At 40.2% G+C, this 20280-nt stretch overlaps 1 protein-coding gene across 5 annotated transcripts in view; it reads left to right on the top strand.

Annotated features, from left to right (window-relative positions):
* CNKSR2 (connector enhancer of kinase suppressor of Ras 2) overlaps nt 1-20280 on the top strand; it is a 465074-nt gene that overhangs the window by 166633 nt on the left and 278161 nt on the right. For all 5 annotated transcript variants that reach the window (XM_073616493.1, XM_073616494.1, XM_073616495.1 and 2 more), the window contains exons 8-9: nt 6513-6572; nt 11364-11432. In XM_073616493.1, the coding sequence (XP_073472594.1) occupies nt 6513-6572; nt 11364-11432 (129 nt within the window). The remainder of the gene's footprint in view (nt 1-6512; nt 6573-11363; nt 11433-20280) is intronic.

The following is a 20280-nucleotide window of genomic DNA, read 5'->3' on the forward strand; positions in this document are numbered from 1 at the left end:
ATAGAAACAGTGGTACATGAGTCTTTATATTTGTAAGATCCTGACGTGTTTCGACCCCAACGGGTCTTCTTCAGATGATATTACTAGACTGTAAAGGCATTCACATGTATTAGAATTAAAAGCGAAAAACATTAAGCAATATTTGTTTGTATCAATATTTACCAGTCCTATCATATTGAGCCATGGTACCCTCTGTAGGAATAAAAATCCCCTTTACTTGATCCCAACATCTCCCCAGGGTTGGCCCAGTCAGCAAGGGGGTCACTCATGTGTGTCTTATGAGGAGTCATACACCGAATAGTCCCCAATTTTTGTCTTCTCTCCTATGAGTGTTTTTTTTTCTTTAAGAAGATATCAACTCCTTGTCTGCCTCTCAGTCGCAGAGGTTTATGATCCTGACTCTGACCAAAATAGTTTGATCCGCCTTTAAGTTGCCTCTTGCAGAGGTGACTAAGCCCCCCTGGTCCTCTTTAGGATCTCTGAGACCTTTTCAGGTTGCACAGAATTTCCCTCTACACCCCGTGTTGGAAAAGGCGGTGTATGCTGATTGGGAACATCCTGACAGGACTTTTTTGCCTCCTAAAAGGTTTTCCCTTTTATATCCCATGGATAAAAAGTTTGTTAAAAAATGGAGCATACCAGCCATAGATGCAGCAGTCTCTTTCTTAAACAATAAATAATAAACTTGTAAAACGCACAGGGCTTGAAAGACCCTGTTGACAAGAAATTGGAGTTATTATTAAAGGCTTCCTTTTCTTTGGCCAGTTCAGCCATTCAGCCAGCTGTTGCAGCAATTGGCATTTGCCAGTCCATAAAGGATCAAGTCAAACAGCCGGATAGGCCCAATCAGGGTGATGATCTGCCTGAAAGTAAGACAGATATTCCTTAAACACTGTGTTTGGGTGTTGTTGCTTTAACCACTTGCCACCCAGGCCAATTCTGACATTTCTCTCCTAAATGTAAAAATCATCATTTTTTTGCTAGAAAATGTACATAGAACCCCCAAACATTATATATGTTTTTTAAGCAAAGACCCTAGAGAATACAATGGCGGTTGTTGCAATTTTTTATCTAGCACGGTATTTGCGCAGCAATTTTTCGAATGCGTTTTTTTTGGGGGAAAAAAAACAGTTTTGTGCTTTAAAAAAAAAAAAAAACAGTAAAGTTAGCCCAATCAATGTTTTTGCATTCCACACTCGTGGAATGGCGCCAAAATTCGATACCTAAAAATCTCCATAGGCAACGCTTGAAATTTTTTTACTGGTTACATGTTTTGAGTTAGAGGAGGTCTAGGGACAAAATTATTGCTCTCGCTCTAACGTTCGCATCAGTACTTCACATGTATGGTTTGAACAACGTTTTCATATGTGGGCGGGACTTACGTATGCGTTCGTTTCTGCATGCATGCACACGGGGACAGGGGCGCTTTAAAAAATTTAGTTTTTTTTTTATTGTTAATTATACTTTCTTTTTTTTTTTTAGTTTGACACTTTTTTGCAAAAAAAAAAACAATTTTGATCACTTTTATTCCTATTACAAGGAATGTAAACATCCCTTGTGATAGGGATATGGCATGATCGGTCCTCTTTACAATGAGATATGGGGTCAATAAGACCCCACATCTCACCACTAAGCTGGGAAGCCTGAAATAAAAAATAAATCGATTACGGCTTCCCAGCCGAGGCGGCACCGTTTTTTTTAATACAGAGGCTGGGCATGATGTCATAACATCGCGCCCGGCCTCCGAGGATCATAGACACTCCAGCGACCATCTGGTCCACCGGAAATTTCTATGATCAACAACCGGGGCCGGCGGATCCGTTCTCCGACTCACCCATCGTAGCAGTGAGTCGGTAGAAGCACCGGAGGGCGGTGGGAGGGGGGGACAGCCCCTCTCGCCTCCCGTAAGAATGATCAAGCAGTGGAGCAGCCGCTATGATCATTCTTATGGTGTAGGGAATCGCCGGCTGAAAATGGCAATATCTGAATGATGTCTGTAGCTACAGGCATCATTCATATATCCCCAATGATCAAAGTCCATAACGTCATATGGTGGGCGGGCGGCAACAGGTTAAAGGATTCAATATAGCAGGTTTCAGTTCTGGCTCTCTTGTCTGTACATATGCGCATACTTTTATGGCTTAAGAACTGGTCAGCTGAGCTTACTTGTAAAAAGTTATTGGCAGGTTTCCCGTTTCATGGTAAACGTTTATTCGGTGATCACTTGGACAAATATATCCAAAAGATTCCTGAAGGGAAAAGTTCTCTACTTCCTGTGAAGAAAAGCCCCAAACATCCTTTGTTTAAAAACCCAGGGACTGCTTCCTCGAATGTCTGTGTCAGGGTGGTTCCCCTGCCAACAAGGCACTAGGGCCAGGGGCAAGCCACAACGCCATGGCCAGAAAAAGCCCTGGGTCCAAAATTCTTCTAAACCCAGCACCAAGCTCTCCTTTTGAGGGGACGCCCCCACTCCATCAGGTAGGGGGGAAGGCTGCTGCACTTTGCGGACATTTGGAAAACAATTATTCAAGGCCTAGTGGGTCACCTCAATTGCATCTCATGGTTACAAGCTGGAGTTACGAGGAGTGCCCCCTCAGAGGTTTCTAAGATCCAGCATTCCCTCGGATCCTCCAAAAAGAAACTTATTGCTTCAGGCACTACATCATCTAATGCATCAAGGAGTGATTGTAGAGGTTCCGGTATCCGAAAGGGGCACAGGGTTACTCAAATCTGTTTACGATTCAGTAACCAAACGGGGAGACGAGGCCCATTTTGGACCTAAAGGTCCCTGAACAAGTATCTATTGATACAATCCTTTTGGATGGAGTCTGTCCGCCCAGTAGTAACCTCACTCCAGAGGGGAGACTTTTTAGCCTCCATCGATATAAAGGATGCGTACTTACACGTACCTATCTTTCAGCCTCATCAGAGGTTCCTACTTTTTGCAGTAGAGGAATGTCATTTTGAGTTGGTGGCTCTACCCTTCGGGCTTGCTACAGCTCCCCGGGTGTTCACAAAGGTCCTAGCACCAGTACTGGGTCTTTTAAGGGCCCAAGGGATCCTGGTGCTCGGGTATCTGGATGACCTCCTGCTCATAGATCACTCAGTACAGGCTCTAGAACAGAGCATAATATACACAGTGAGGTATTTGAAAAGCTAAAGATGGATCATAAATACAGAAAAGTCAGCCTTGAGACCAGTTCAGAGTCTAAAATAATGAGTATTCTTGCCATCTGTAAGGATCTGTGCCCTGAAGGATCAGGTGTGTCAGATAAAGGGCACCAGACAACCCTCCATTCAGCTCTGTATGAGTCTTCTAGGGTGGATGGTATCCTCCTTCGAGGCAGTGTCCTATGCCCAGTTCCATTCCAGGCCTTTACAACAAGACATCTTGTTGACTTGGAACAGAGGAAGAAAAGCCCTGGATTATCCAATGTGCTTATCCCCTCAGGCATGCTTAAGCCTAAACTGGTGGTTGCAGGATCAGAACCTGCAGAAGGGAAAATCCTTTCTCCCGGTAACTTGGCGAGTACTGAATACAGATGCCAGTCTCTCAGGCTGTGGGGCTCACAGCCCCGGGGAAATGGTCAGGGACAGAGCAGACCCTGCCCATCAACATCCTAGAATTACGGGCAGTACGTCTGGCCCTACGATCCTGGACGGTGGAGCTTTAGGACTGCCCCATCAGGGTTCAGTCTGACAATGCCACGGCAGTGGCCTATATAAACCACCAAGGCGGTACCAGGAGTCATTCAGCTCTGAAGGAGATGAACTACATATTGGCCTGGGCAGAGGAACATGTGTCAATAATATCGGCAGTCATATCCCGGGAGTAGAGAACTGGAAGGCAGATTATCTCAGCCGCCAGCAGATCTGTCCGGGGGAATTGTCTGGGCAGTCAAGGTTTATTTGTCTAGATCTGCGGAGATCCGAGGGGCATACAGCTTCCAAAGCTTCCATTGCCACTTGGGTCTGTCAATTGGTCATTCAGGCCTACGGTCTTAAACATAAAGCTCCTCCCTTTAGGGTGAGAGCTCATTCTACCAGGAGTGTAGGAACCTCCTGGGCTTTTTTGCCATCAGGTATCTGTGGCTCAGATTTGTAAAGGCTGCTACCTGGTCTTCAGTGCATACGTTCACAAAATTTTATCAAGTGGATGTTCGCGCAGCTGAGGATTCGGCTTTCGGCCGCAGTGTACTGCGGGCTGCCGTATGAGTTTTGATGACTATTGTTTGGCAGGGTGTGTCCCTCCCCTCAAGGTTATTGCTCTGGGATGTCCCAGCAGGTAATGAATATTAGTCTGACTCTGTGCCCCATGATGTATGAAAAAGAAAATAGGATTTTTACGTCATACTTACCTGTAAAATTCTTTTGAGTACATCATGGGACACAGAGATCTCAACCCTCTTTTTTTGAGGATTTAGTGCTTGCTACAAAACTAAAGTACTTCCTGTATGGGAGGGGTTATATAGGGGATCACTTCCTCTCTGAAGACGTTTGGTCTACCAGTGTCCATTCACCTAATGATGGCCAGCAGGTAATGAATATTAGCCTGATTTTGTGTCCCATGATGTACTCAAAGAAAAGGATTTTACAGGTAAGAATGAGGTAAAAATCCTTTTTTTTTTTTTTTTTTTTTTTTTTTTAGAGGTGGATAGTAGTATAGATGATTTGCCACACCTTTTGTAATGTTCATTTTTAATGATTTTCAAATAATATGACTTGGTAACGTAATGGTAACGTAATGTATGTGTCATGTATAAAATTCCTCCAATTTTCTGTTTCTTCAAAACTGCTGTACCCTTTTTCATGGACATACACAGGAGAGAACTAGTAGGATCTGTGGCCCCCTCTTTGGTTACTGGTGGTACATTTTTTTTCAGCTTCAACTACAATGCCAACAGTCTATGCATGCTTGGCTATATATAGGTAGCACCATTATGTCCTTGAGATGTCTCATCTGATACTATAATGTTCGTTCCACTTATTCAATTAAAAATATTACTTTTTATTGTACTTAATTACTTTTAAATATGTAAAAGGTGACATAATTGTAATTATGTCACCTTTTTATCTCTTCATAGTCCCATATCTTCACATGTTTAAAATTTATGTGAGTGATTTTTCTTTGAAAACCCTTCCCTCAAAGAAAACATTCATATTTTCCCCTACTATCAAACTCTACTGATTCAAAGCGATAAGTGTACTGAAAAACCTTGGGTGTTTGGCACACGTGTGTCCGATGCCTGGTGCCCCACTGCCCTTTGTGGTTCCTTTCACTGGCCCCTAGGTCACTACTGTGCCATGTAGTTATTTTGCAGCCAGGAAGAGGAACCATCGAGCACAGTGGGGGAAGCAGCCGTCCAACACTGCTGGAAGTGTGAGATGTAGATTTTTCAGCACACTTATCTCTGAAGACAAAAGAGTTTGGAGGTATGGACAACAGATGGGGTAAGTATTAATGACTTTCTTTGCAGAAAGGACTTACTTTATTTTAGAGAGACAGATTTTCTTTAACATATAATTTCTTTGTGAAAGTGCTAATTTTCCTTTATGCCGAGTAATGGCCACATCCCCATCCCCTATCCTTACAAATTGTATGGCACAGGGGGCATGTCTGACCAGTTCTGTTATTGGAAGCTGTTAGGTAATAAAACCTAGTCTAATCTGGTGCCTTTTGTACTTATACACCCTGCACAAGTGCTGTAATAGAAAAGTGGAGGTAAGACTATGAAATGGAATGGCATGGACTAAATATATCTTTTTTTTATTTCTTTTAATAATCCAGTGTTGCGCAGAGTTGGATTCCACTAAAAAAATGTTCCTTTTTTATCCGACAAGATCACTTAGTCCAAACAGCATTTCTTCCAAAACTTCTAAAAAAAATGTTAGAAGGGAAAGGTCATTTACAGGAATATCAGACTTTTTTTTTTTTTTTTTTTTTTTTTTTTAGTTATCATAGCAATTATTACAGGGTATGAAAAGAAAGGAAAGGGTGTGAGTGAAACCTCTTGTGGGATTGAGCATTTCCAAAATCCCATAACCAGAGCACATCTTTTCATTAGACTATTTCTAGTTCAAAGTACATCTTTCTGCTCTGTTCATTAAGATGTGATAATCCCATGGGGCACGATCTGGGTGTAAACCTAATACCATAAAGCCTGCCAATTTATCATAATAATGGTAGAGCACAACACTCTAGTATGACAGTCATAATGACCCATTAAATCCGATAGACAAACAGTGATTGGAGTAATGGTAGATAATGCATATTGATCATAAATTACGTTTACTGCTTTTTTATGTGTTTTCATTTTGTGTCACTGTAATTTTAGACTGTCACGCTTTTATATCTGATTGATTGAATTTTTTTTTTTTTTTTTGCTGCCTGTTTCAGGCAGTTCTTAATAGATCATTATACTACTTCATTCTTGTGTCTGTGTTTATTCCATGCCAAAACTACTATACAAAGTGGCTGTTTTTTCATGTTGTAATATTTTGTTTTATTGCAGGGAATGTACATTAAATCTACATATGATGGACTTCATGTGATAACTGGAACAACTGAAAATGTGAGTAGACCTTGATGAATACATGTCTCATTAATTAAATATGAAGTGTTGGTTGCGCTTGTTAAATAAAGATCGGTCATAAATGAATAAGATCAATAAATTTCTTTAACAGTGCAATAAGTAATAAAGTTCATAATAAAGTTTCTTTGAACAACAGTGCTTCTTAAAAGTGTTCTTTTGCAGCCTTCACCCTACATGGGTCAAAAGATGCATGCATGTGCATCAATCCCGAACACCTGTTCACCACGCCATGTTAGACCTGTTTAGTTCAAACATCACCTTTCCCAGCTGGGGTGTACTCCAGGTTAATATGACGGTTGATCAATATCCTTCTCCACCTCTCCCCTCTTCGAGTTATGTTAGGTATTGTGTATATGCTGTATAAAGATCCTCCTTCTCCTTCCATTTACCCTTGGTCAAAGCAAACAGACTTCCATGGTGTAGTATATAAAACCACATACGATTTATTTAAGCATCAACTTTAATTTTAGAATTAAAACAATGCGCTCGTTCCAGCAGGGCTGTGGCTCCCATATAATGCTGATGCGCTACGTCACCCAACTCTGTCCAACACGCGTCGTCGCTCCCTTGTGTCTTCCTCAGGGGTCCCATTTTCGTTTTATTTTCTTCAGTTGTGGGAACATAATATTTTGATTTTGCAGCTTTCACACAGTCATAGTTTGGAAAATTAAGGAGATAGCGAGGGATAACGCACTCATTTACTTCATGTCTCATTATTTACGTTCTTCTTTTTTTATTTTTATTATTATTTATTTATTTTTGTAGTTTTAAGAACAGTGACAAAAAAATGCCACTTTATTTTTAAATTCTGATAATCCTGTGACACAAAGTACTCAGACTAAAGGCATTTCATAGATTTTATCTGATAAAACACCACTTATCAACCATTCAGCTTGATCAGTGTTTTCCATGCATCAAGTTTTACAACAAATCTATCTTATAGATTTTCAAACCTGGTTTGCATGGTTCAATGAAATATGCACAATGATTAGTTATAGATTACTGTGCATTGCTTTATGCCATATTGACTACAGCCTAAGTCTGCATGCTGAAATATGTATCTGCTGTAACACTTTGAAGTACTGCAGGTGTAAACTGCTTGTATTATATAACTAATGATCAGTTAATCTAAAACTGAAGGTGGGTGCCAGTGATTGTAGGCACGCCCACTTGCATTTTATAACTAGAGGGTGCTGGTAACAAATTTGCAATGCTGCAGCCTGTACTAAAGACTCTTTTACTTACTGCTGTGATTCACTATGATCAAAAATTCAAACATGTAATAAGGAGACCTACATTCTTTCCAGCGATGTGGCATTCGCAAGCTACCTTATCTGCATTGACATATTTGCCTGATCTTCTTCTTGGCTTGTTGTCTTCAGTCATCCTAAGTCAGTCCAAGATGACATAACTGCCACACATGGGCATGGGAATTAATTTATCCCAGCACCAAGACATGCACAGCTAGGTGTACAATCTAAAGAAGTTTCCTAGCAGGCAGGAAAGAAGCATTTATTGTATGAGAGAACTCTAGAGAGCTGCAGGCATCCTCCCGGTACCATGTTGTAGAGCGGGCGATCGGCTATCCATGTATAACAACCGATGCGGCTAAAAGCCGCATGGCTGTTATACCAGAGGAGCGGGAGGGGACTCCCCCCCCCCCCCCCCCCCCCCGGGAGGCCCGGTGACCAATCGGATGCCTCCGGCGGCTGCGGGCGGGCTGGAATGAAGTTGTGGGCGGCTTCGTTCCAGCCTACTAATTGTAAACGCGGAAGCGACATCATGATGTCACTTCCCGTTTACTCAGCTGCCAATGGCGCCGGTTTTAAAAAAAATATACAGTGTTCAGAATCGCCGTTTTCGGCTGTGAAGTGCAAAGGAGGGATCGGGGGTCTTTTAGACCCCCGATCTCTCCATAAAGAGTACCTGTCACCACCTATTACTGTCACAAGGGATGTTTACATTCCTTGTGACAGCAATAAAAGTGATCAAAAAAATTTTTTAAAAAAAAAAACACAATTTCTAAAAATAAAAATAAATAAAATAAATAAGAAAAAAATTTTTTAAAGCGACCCCGTCCCCACGAGCTTGCGCAGCAAAGAAAACGCATACGGAAGTCGCGCCCCCACATGTAAACTGTGTTCAATTCACACATGTGAGGTATCGCCACGATCGTCAGAGCGAGAGCAATAATTTTAGCACTAGACCTCCTCTAACTCTAACCTGTTAACCGTAAAATAAAATTTAAAGCGTCGCCTATGGAGATTTTTAGGTACCGTAGTTTGTCGCCGTTTCACGAGTGCGTGCAATTATAAAGCGTGACATGTTTGGTATCTATTTACTCGGTGTAACATCATCTTTCACATTATACAAAAAAATTGGGCTAACGTTAGTCATGAAAGGGATTTATAGCATATAGGAGTTGATTTACTAAAACTGGAGAGTGCAAAATCTGGTGCAGCTCTGCAGAGAAACCAAACGGCTTCCAGATTTTTTTGTCAAAGCTTAAATGAACAAGCTGAAATTTAGAAGCTGATGTGCTACAATTCACAGCTGTACCAGATTTTGCACCCTCCAGTTTTAGTAACCAGCCCATCAGTGTTCCTGCATTCATTCATTTGTGACTTTGATATTTTCTAGTTTTCTCAACATATCCATAGGCTTCTTGCACTTGGGAGTCCTACACTATAAGGGAATCTGTGGCTAGGCCATAATCATAACTTACCATAAAATAACTTAAAAGAAAGCACTGTGGAGAAATTCACCCTTAAAATTCACAGCAGAAGCACTTAAATAGGAAGTAAACCCTGATGGGTTTTACTTCCTCTTTTGTTCCCTGCAACTCTGCAAAGTAAAAGCATAATGGGCTAGTATGCATCGTATATGCATTATGTGCCACTTACCTGCAATTGAAGCCTGCACTGTCCCCGCTGCAGGCCAAATCTATCTTCACCCCTCTTCCTTCCGGGGCCGCGGACTCCGGCTGTGTGACTGGCCGGAGCCACGTGATGTCACTCCCGCGCATGCGCACTGGAACCATCAGTGACGGCATTCGCATGGAGGGCTGATTCTTCACAGTGCATGGGCCGATGACATCATCAGCGCACTACAAGGTAAATAGCTCCTAAACGATGCACTTTTAGGAGATATTTACAATACCTATAGGTAAGAATTATTATAGGCTTAACTATATGTACAAGTCCTAAAAATGGGTGTAAAACAAACACTTTAAGTCACTTTCTCTCTGCCCCCCTTCCCACCCCTATCTATTTCAAAGGAATATGTACATACTTGAATTTCTTTAGCTTGGCCACAGGGACCACTTAAGCACCATGTCAGTCATGCATTCCTAAATGCCACAATTTAAAATAGTAAATTGAAAATCATGGCCTAGAGTGCACTTATTTAAATCTGTATTATTTGTAATCAAGCATTTTCAGCACCCTCATAAAGATGATGTTATAATTTTAATTCACGCAACAGGGAAACAAACACCATCCAGTTCCACCCTATAAAATAAGTCATGGGAAATTATAAATGCAGGATTTTCTTTATGTAGATATTAAAATCAACTAAAGCGGCAGAGCCATAAAATTAAATAAACTGTTTATATAGGATTGTTGGTAAAATGTAATAATGTAGAAGTAATTTTATTTGTATAATGAGAGTGATTATTTTCTTGCATACAGCTAAGATGTGGGTTATCCCTTATGCTGCATACACACGACCGGACTTTCTGTCAGAGTAGAATCTGACGGTCTTTCCGATGGAGTTCCGCTGAAACTGACTTGCCTACACACGATCACACCAAAGTCCGTTCGTTTAGAACGTGATGACGTACGACGGGACTAGAAAAGGAGTTCAATAGCTGCCCTTGCGTCATTTTTGGTCCGCCGCACTAGCATACAGACAAACTGTTTTCCCGTCCATTGCAAAGATTTGAAACATGTTCTATTTCTAGGTCCGTCAGAATTTTAGAAAGAAAAAGTCCGATGAAGCCCACACATGATCAGAAAGTTCAGACGGAATGATTCTGTCGGACTTTTTCTGCCGGAAAGTCCGGTCGCGTGTACAGGCATTAGAGCAGACATATTGAACACAAGTGAATCTGTACCAAATAATGTAGGAGAGCTACTGAAGCTGAACATATGGCTTATCACATATGAAGTGACCCTGCCACACAATAAAAGTATTTTAGGAAAGTCTGGAACTGTAAAAAGAAAATGAATAGTTACCTTTCCTGCCCCCCATGTTACTCAGCACTGCTCCTTTACAGAGACCTGGTCCTTTGAAGTCCACAGGTAAACTAACACTTCTGGCAGTGTTGATCTCCATGGTTCTCCAAAGATCTCATTGGATCCTCCTTTTGATCTTTTGTGTTTTAATATCATAGCACCTAATCCCTAATTAAAGTTATAAAAAAACCTGTTATTTAATTGTAGAAATACAATAAAGAAAACTTTAGCTAAAATAAACAATCAATTTGCTGCCGTAGTACAGATGCAAAAAAGCAAAAAACAAGGAAGCAAAGGGGCAGCCTTGATAGAGCATTTAGTCTTTAACTGCTGTTGGTCTATATATAAAGTAGAGGGTTTGATCCAAAATGCATAGACTGTATGAGGCAAGCTTAGTATTTACATCCTTTAGTACTCTATGTAACATTAGTAGGGCATGTATAGCGTTTTTCAGAGACATAACTAAGATGATTTATTATATTTGGCAAGTAAGCGTTACCTCTGATTTACAATAGCTTCTGTGTTTATTCTTTAGTCACCTGCTGACCGATGCAAGAAGATCCATGCTGGTGATGAAGTGATTCAAGTCAACCATCAAACAGTGGTGTGTATAGTGACTTTCAGTAATAGACCTATTGATAACGGAGCATAATGTGGTGCTAATACTGCACTATATAGTTTTCCTTCACATTTGTTTGTTTTGTAATCGTTATTCTTAGTAAGAATAATAGTGGTGACGTTCCTACAGTGGTTATGTGAAACCTAATTATGTAATGTTTTAGTTAAATACTAAATAATTAACATTGAAAGCCAAAATCATTCATAGATTCATACATAGAATTCATATGTTCTATTTGAAGTGGTATTAAATCTAAAAACAAAAACCTAATATATTGTAGCTCACCAATCCTTAAATGGTGGTGGCAACATTCATTTTGTTTTTTATTATTTTTTTTATTTTCATCTGGTGATCCAGCCAGTAACATACCCCCGTTCAATGAAAAAGAATAGGATTCTGCATGTTGAGCATGGTCAAGTGTAGGGAAATGAGCAGAAAAACGTGTGAATAGGGGCTTAGGGTGCCTCCACTCCACTGTAGGAGCAATAGAGACCAATTCGGTCTTCAGCATTGTCACTCAGGGGAGAAGGATTTCTAAATTTGGGTGGATGTGACTAACAAATTAGCGCCTAAACTCCAGGAAAAACTTTTAATTTCAGCAAAAGTTGTTTTTTTTTTCCTTTTGGGATAAAAGTTTTATATAAATGAATAATAGCTGATCATTGCAAGCAGTTCTGTCAGTTAAATGTTTTGTCTCATCCCTCTGACTGCCACTTTTGCTGGAAAGCTTGGTGTGTTTGTTATAAAAAAAATAACAAACTTACTGGCTGGGTCACCAGGTGAGAATAGAGGAAAACCGCTTAAAAAATTAAACTAATGCAGCCACCACAGCTAAGAATTAGCAAGCTGCATAATATAAATTGATTGGGATTAATACTGCTGATTTTTATTAAAAATACAATTCTATATACACGTAACATTCTAATCCTAGTTGTATATGCAAGTTTAGACAATAAATAGATTTTTTTTTTTTAGAAATGTTGGAGTTATTCAGTGATATATATATGTGTGTGTGTGTGTGTGTGTGTATATATGTGTGTGCCCCACTGCATTTGACAGCAGCAAGAGCCAATGGCCCTGCATAATGCTGGATCTATTTCCCCCTCTAATCCCCTTCACACAGGGTAATGGGGGGGGGGGGGGGGCAGAGAAATAGAAGTTTTATTACTATCTTAATGCACATTTTTAACTTTAGTATCAGTTTAAAGCACACTTGAACTATTGACAACTAAGTGTTTTGTTTTGCTCTATTTCCCTTGTTTATAGGCTTAGTGCAACCAGCTGAATAAGCTGTAATAGAATATAGTATTTTAACTATTATATTATGAGCATATTACCACCTAACCTAGTACACAAAAGGATGAAATTTTGTTTTTCATATTTTGAAGTTTCATGTCTTAAGTCAATAATAATATCTGTTTTTAAAATATGCATTCTATGCCTCATTCTGTAATTAGTAGTAGAACAGCCCTAGGGAAAGCTGAAAACCAATGATTAAAGACAGCCTGTCCCCATGCAAAAGAGTGCTAGGGCATGGAGCAGTCTGCTTCTCAGTTAAAGAAAATGTTACCACCTGGTTTGACAATGCCAGGGTGGATATAAATCAATGTAATGTAGACAAAAACTCACCCAAGCTCTACCGCATGATTGTAGAATGATGAGCTGAATAACAGTGCTCAGGCTTGTCGTGTTCCATAAACATTAAAATAGCAAAAAATGCCGGCAACTCAACACTAACAGCAGTGCAACATCTAAAACGCTAACATGTTTTGGCCAGAGCCTTCCTTATAGCATGGATATACAGTGAGGACGGAAAGTATTCAGACCCCCTTAAATTTTTCACTCTGTTATATTGCAGCCATTTGCTAAAATCATTTAAGTTCATTTTTTTCCTCATTAATGTATACACAGCACCCCATATTGACAGAAAAACACAGAATTGTTGACATTTTTGCAGATTTATTAAAAAAGAAAAACTGAAATATCACATGGTCCTAAGTATTCAGACCCTTTGCTCAGTATTTAGTAGAAGCACCCTTTTGATCTACTACAGCCATGAGTCTTTTTGGGAAAGATGGAACAAGTTTTTCACACCTGGATTTTGGGATCCTCTGCCATTCCTCCTTGCAGATCCGCTCCAGTTCTGTCAGGATGGGTGGTAAACGTTGGTGGACAGCCATTTTTAGGTCTCTCCAGAGATGCTCAATTGGGTTTAAGTCAGGGCTCTGGCTGGGCCATTCAAGAACAGTCATGGAGTTGTTGTGAAGCCACTCCTTCATTATTTTAGCTGTGTGCTTAGGGTCATTGTCTTTTTGGAAGGTAAACCTTTGGCTCAGTCTGAGGTCCTGAGCACTCTGGAGAAGGTTCCCTATACTTGGCCGCATTCATTTTTCCATCGATTACAACCGTCGTCCTGTCCCTGCAGCTGAAAGACACCCCCACAGCATGATGCTGCCACCACCATGCTTCACTGTTGGGACTGTATTGGACAGGTGATGAGCAGTGCCTGGTTTTCTCCACACATACCACTTACAATTAAGGCGGAAATGTTTTATCTTGGTCTCCTCAGACCAGAGAATCTTATTTCTCACCATCTTGGAGTCCTTCAGGTGTTTTTTTAGCAAACTCTATGTGGGTTTTCATGTGTCTTGCACTGAGGAGAGGCCTCCGTTGGGCAACTCTGCCATAAAGCCCAGACTGGTGGAGGGCTGCAGTGATGGTTGACTTTCTACAACTTTCTTCCATCTCCCGACTGCATCTCTGGAGCTCAGCCACAGTGATCTTTGGGTTCTTCTTTACCTCTCTCACCAAGGCTGTTCTCCCCTCAGTTTGGGCGGACGGCCAGCTCCAGGAAGGGTTCTGGTCATCCCAAATGTCTTCCATTTAAGGATTATGGAGACCACTGTGCTCTTAGGAATCTTAAGTGCAGCAGAAATTTTTTGTAACCTCGGCCAGATCTGTGCCTTGCCACAATTCTGTCTCTGAGCTCTTCAGGCAGTTCCTTTTGACCTCATGATTCCCATTTGCTCTGGCATGCACTGTGAGCTGTAAGGTCTTTATATAGACAGGTGTGTGGCTTTCCTAATCCCAATCAGTATAATCAAACACAGCTGGACTCAAAGGTGTAGAACCATCTCAAGGATGATCAGAAGAAATGGACAGCACCTGAGCTAAATATGAGTGTCACAGTAAAGGGTCTGAATACTTAGGACCATGTGATATTTCAGTTTTTCTTTTTTAATAAATCTGCAAAAATATTAACAATTCTGTGTTTTTCTGTCAATATGGGGTGCTGTGTGTACATTAATGAGGGAAAAAAATGAAATGATTTTAGCAAATGGCTGCAATAGAACAAAGAGTGAAAAATGTAAGGGGGTCTGAATACTTTCCAAACCCACTGTATATCAATTACTTTATTGTTTTTTTAAATTTTAAAGAATCTGACTTATTATTATTTTATTTTTTTTTTTTATTTAAACCGATTCTTTTTTTTAAATCAAATTTATTTTAATGAAATGCTTTTGGAGTAAAAATCTATCTAAAAAATAGTTTTTTTTTTTCGATTTAAGATACATTAATCATTTAGTTTATTCAGCTTGAAATGGAGCTTAGTTATGTAGCATGAGGCTGTATATTCTGCAATATTTACATTTTTAGTAAATTCATTCAATGAATCCAAGCTCTGCAAGCTGAGATAACATGCACTTCATTAATGCATTCACACAATTTCACAGTAACCATAAGATAAAACAAAGTTCAGAACTATTCCTTTATCCCATTGTTTTGTAAATCTATGTATACTACAAACGGTATGATTGAATTGGTACTGATATCTCTGTTTTACTAACCTGACAGCTTATTATTCTAAATAGGAAACCTTCATTCTGTTTGCAAATATTAAAGATTCTAACTACCAGCAAGAATGAGTCCTTACATTTAAAGAGCACCTGTCATTTCAGATCAATCATGGCAGCGCCTCTTAGCGGGCATCCACTCACCTGCTGCCGCCACATCCCTCACCTTGTTGTGTCACTGCCACATCACCAGCCGTCCCATTAAAGTGAATGGGACTATGTGTATCATACCATGTCTGTTTTCCTTGTTCAATAAAGACCAACCTTGTTGTTGGAAAAAAAAAAAAAAAAAGTGAATGGGACTGTCGTTGAGTCAACAGCGGGTCAGAGGAACTGCTGTGGGACAGAGGTGACAATTGCTCTTTAAAAATTATGAAATCGAGTTGATTTAAATCAAGCCTTTTTACTAATAATTTTAAATCAGGATTTAAATCGACTTGATTTAAATCAAATCCACCGTGGACAATGCCCACATGTAAATTTCAGTGTGCGTGTTTTGAACAGTTAACTGGAGTGTTCAGGTATAAAACAACTCTATAAACTTTTCACTTTCACTTTAAACAAGCACTACCAAAACCACAGTGGCAGCATGAGCTTGAAGAAAATGGTCTGGCCAAAATAAGAGCTGACTGCTTGCTATGATCTCTGCTCGAAGCAGAGTTACCCTTATTCCAGTAATACTAACTTTGACAGTCAGAGCTGCTGTATGAGGAGTGCAATGGATACCGCACTGAGACTTGGAAATGAAGTTCAATCTATTGTTGACAATATGGTACAGTTCGTTAATAGTTGAAAGATAATGAAACTACTGGTGGGCAGCAAAGGTGAGTTTTTTTTGTGGGGGTGGTTGGCAACATTGTTGTTAAAGCTGTACGAAATCTCCACAGGGTTTTTGAAAATACACTCTATAGCAGTAACAACTGTATTCAACAGAAAGAAAGTTTGTATTTTCAAACTGCTCAGTGAATGATGAAGTAAAGCCTTGGAGGATTCAGAAATGCAAGATGCCATAGAGCTTACGCATGGATTATGAGAGCTATGTTGGGCTGTTAGTGTGTTCTTGAATATCTCCAAACTCAGGAAACAAATGTATTATGCAGTCTATGAAACCTTATGTTATTACTTTATTGGAGTTCACTAGTGGAGCAAAAATGCACAGAAATATTTAGAGGATGAATTCTCGGGGCTTAAAGTGCTTGTAAAGGCAGAAGGTTTTTTTATCTTAATGCATTAAGATAAAAAGCTTTCTGTGTGCAGCAACCCCCCTCAGCCCCCCTAACACTTACCTGAGGTCCCTCTCTGTCTGATAATGTCCATGAGTAACTCAGCTGTCCGAGAATCTCCCTCCTGATTGGCTGACACAGCAGCAGTGCCATTGGCTGCGGCTGCGGTCAATCAAAGTCAGCTAGCCAATCAGGGGCGAAAGGGGACGGGGCTGGGTTGGGGCTCTGTGTCTGAATGGACACAGGGAGCTGTGACTCGGCTCGGGTGACCCCATAGCAAGCTGCTTGCTGCAGGGGCGCTGAACAGGAGGGAAGGGCCAGGATCTCAGAAGAGGGACCCGAGAAGAGGAGGATCTGGGCTGCTCTGTGCAAATCCACTGCACAGAGCAGGTGAGTATAATATGTTTGTTTTTTTTTATAGGAAAAAAAAACAAGACTTTACAATCGCTTTAATCCATGTTTTAAAGAATTTATCCCAATAAACACATTAAAGTTGAACCTGTCATAAAGTCATTTAGGCCCTGATGGACAATGAAAGGAAGACACACACTTGCGTCACAATCACTCACAATAGTTGTAGCTGTGGAAAAAGCTAAATAAATTGAAACTAGTTTCTGCTCCTGAGGAAATCTCTTAGACTCTAATTGCCTGCATAACTACAAAGTCTGTGGCGTTACCTGCTTGGAAGCCCACAAAGCCGAGGATTTACACTTTAATGGGAATAAGATAACTGTGTGGATTATGCTGTCATTTTTTAAAAGCACAGAGTAACATTTAAATATAGCCAAGAGATGGCTGCAAATGAACAAAGAGACCTACAGTTTATCTACCCTACAAAACTCAGAGTAGAAAGATGGAACCTTTTTTTTTACAACCCTGACAGAGGTGGCTCAAGCAATGATAACTAAGGAGTCATAGATCTTCTAAAAGCATGCACATGCTTGAATGTGAAGCCTTTTGCTTTAATATGTTTTATGGATATTTTTCTATCCACAATCCAAATGATAATTGGAGGATGGGTAATCTTTCTGAATCTAAATTGCATGTTCTTGTAAGTTTTAATCAACTGATCATTAAAGAGGCGCTGGAACCACTGAGCCTTCTAAAGTTGGCTTATGCTTTATTGGGCACCACATTAGTTTAAAATTATGAAAACAATGTTACAGGGCATGGTAGGAAATGGAGTTGTATTCCATTTTTTGTTTTTCTTTAAAATTGTGTGTAATTATTTGCTCCTTTATGTAATTCTGTCTTGCCACATTGTTTCTTCCAATATTTTATTTTTTATCATTTAAAAAATGGAGCCATCACATCCCCAATATAAACTTTTAATGAAAGTTATGTCCTGAAAAGCACTGGAACCTAAAACTGAGATAACTAATTTTTATTTTAATAAATCCTTTCACCACCTCCCGGCAGTCCTTTACTGGGAAGCAAGGTAGACTTTACAATCCTTTTTATTGGCTGTCACTTGATTGGGGCCCGTTCTGCCAATTCCCAGTCACAGAGACCAAGAGCTGACTCACAGTTCGGGCAGTGTGCTGGGAGTGCACAGTGAGTGCATTTTTAGTATAGAAACCTTGACCACCATGAATGCATATGTGAATTTGATTCAGGAAGGAGGTATGTAAACTGCTATCGCTGACTTGTTTTTCGACCTCAATGTTGTTGCAACAATGACATCCATATTCTCCCTTCACTACTTAGTCACTGACCTTAAACAAGCACGTAATTATCAGATACCCTGTGATTTTAAAATAAAAATGGCTGTTTGCAAACATTTAGTGCTAGCCCTTGAAGGAGCCACTGATGGATGGGTCCTCTGATTCCAGATGGCTTGACCCTTCTGGCAATGCCACCCCCTCTGACACACCAAGGCTAAAGAAAGAAGATCCCTACAAAGAAACATGTAGAATGGCAATTTCCATAAACAATGATGAATAACAATTTTGTGCAACACTGCAAACAACAAAGGGGCAGGTTAAGTGTCTGATATTTGTACATTGGTTTTTCAGATGCAAATGTTTGGGAAAAAACACACTTTAGTTAGTTAATTTTATGGCCCACAAACACAATGTTTTTGTAAAATATAAAGAGGATGTTACCCTAAGTAAAAAGATACCAGGGACATATCATGCTTTAAAATTGGGTATGCCCGTGGAATGGTGACAAACTTCGATGCTTAAAAAATCTCCATAGATGATGCTTTAAAACCCCTTTATAGGATACCAGTTTAAAGTTACACAGAAGGTCTGGTGCTAGAATTATTGCTCTTGTCCTGATGTTCACAGCAATACCTCTTATAGGGCGTACACACGGTCGGACTTTGTTCGGACATTCCGACAACAAAATCCTAGGATTTTTTCCGACGGATGTTGGCTCAAACTTGTCTTGCATAGACACGGTCACACAAAGTTGTCGGAAAATCCGATCGTTTTAAACGCGGTGACGTAAAACATGTACGTTGGGACTATAAACGGGGCAGTGGCCAATAGCTTTCATCTCTTTATTTATTCTGAGCATGCGTGGCACTTTGTCCGTCGGATTTGTGTACACACGATCGGAATATCCGACAACGGATTTTGTTGTCGGAAAATTTTATCTCCTGCTCTCCAACTTTGTGTGTCGGAAAATCCGATGGAAAATGTCCGATGGCGCCCACACACGGTCGGAATTTCCGACAACACGCTCCGATCGGACATTGTCCATCGGAAAATCCGACCGTGTGTACGGGGCATTAGTGTGGTGCAAACCCTGTTTTCATATGCATGCAGGACCTACATCATGTACTTTTGCCTTTGTGTATAAACACAGGGGGACAGGGAGCTTTACCTTTTTTTTTTTTTTTTTTTTGAGTTTAATATATATGAGATTTTTTTTACCCTGTCCTTTTCAAAATGTTTTTTATTTTAACAACTTTTTTGCTATCACACGAGATGAACAACATCCCTTGTGATAGCAGCACTCTTTACTGAGACATCTCGGAGAGACCCCAGATCTCTCCTCTGCCCTTAATAGCATCTGATTAAACTGAGACTGGTTTGATCATATGCTGTTACAAACCACTGAAGTCAGTAACAGCTTGTTTACCACAAAGCAAAACCAGACGTGACAAAATCATTGTTGCTTCCAAGTTCATAGACCATAGAGATGATTGGGGATCTTTTCTTCCTCCTTCATCTCTATGGTCAGCCCTCAGTCCTTGCAGAGCCTGGGAAGGCAGCAAAAAGCAACGGCGGGGCTATAGCCGCTCAGATGGCTTTTACAATATTCAGCATCGCCAGAGAAAAAAATGGGGTCTTGACTGCAGCTGTAGCCATGACCCCAGTATAACCACTGAAACATGAGGGTGTACGGGTACATCCTAAGGGTGGCCAGTGTTTAAAGTATATCTAAACCAAGAACAAAATTGTAGTTTACAAGTCCTTTGTGGTGGCTGAATTAGTTTCCGCTTTTCTGACTCTTATCCCTTTATTTTCACCTGGTGACCCTGCCAGTAAGATGCTTGTCCTAGAGTGACCATGTTTACTCACCATACTGTATAAAGGGAGCATGAGTGTTGTCACACTAGGACAGCAAGTGTATTTGGACACCTTCTGCTCTCTTCATCTCTATATCAGTTCTGTAGTTTACAAAGAGAACTAGGAACAATGCTAACTGATAACATTTAACACATGCAAACTGCATAGAAAGTTATGAGGTGACAAAATTCTTTCTTTCTTTTTTCTTTTTTTTTTCTTTGGCATGAACATCGAA

The sequence above is a fragment of the Aquarana catesbeiana genome, linkage group LG02 (assembly GCF_042186555.1).
Source record: "Aquarana catesbeiana isolate 2022-GZ linkage group LG02, ASM4218655v1, whole genome shotgun sequence".
NCBI lineage: Eukaryota > Metazoa > Chordata > Amphibia > Anura > Ranidae > Aquarana > Aquarana catesbeiana.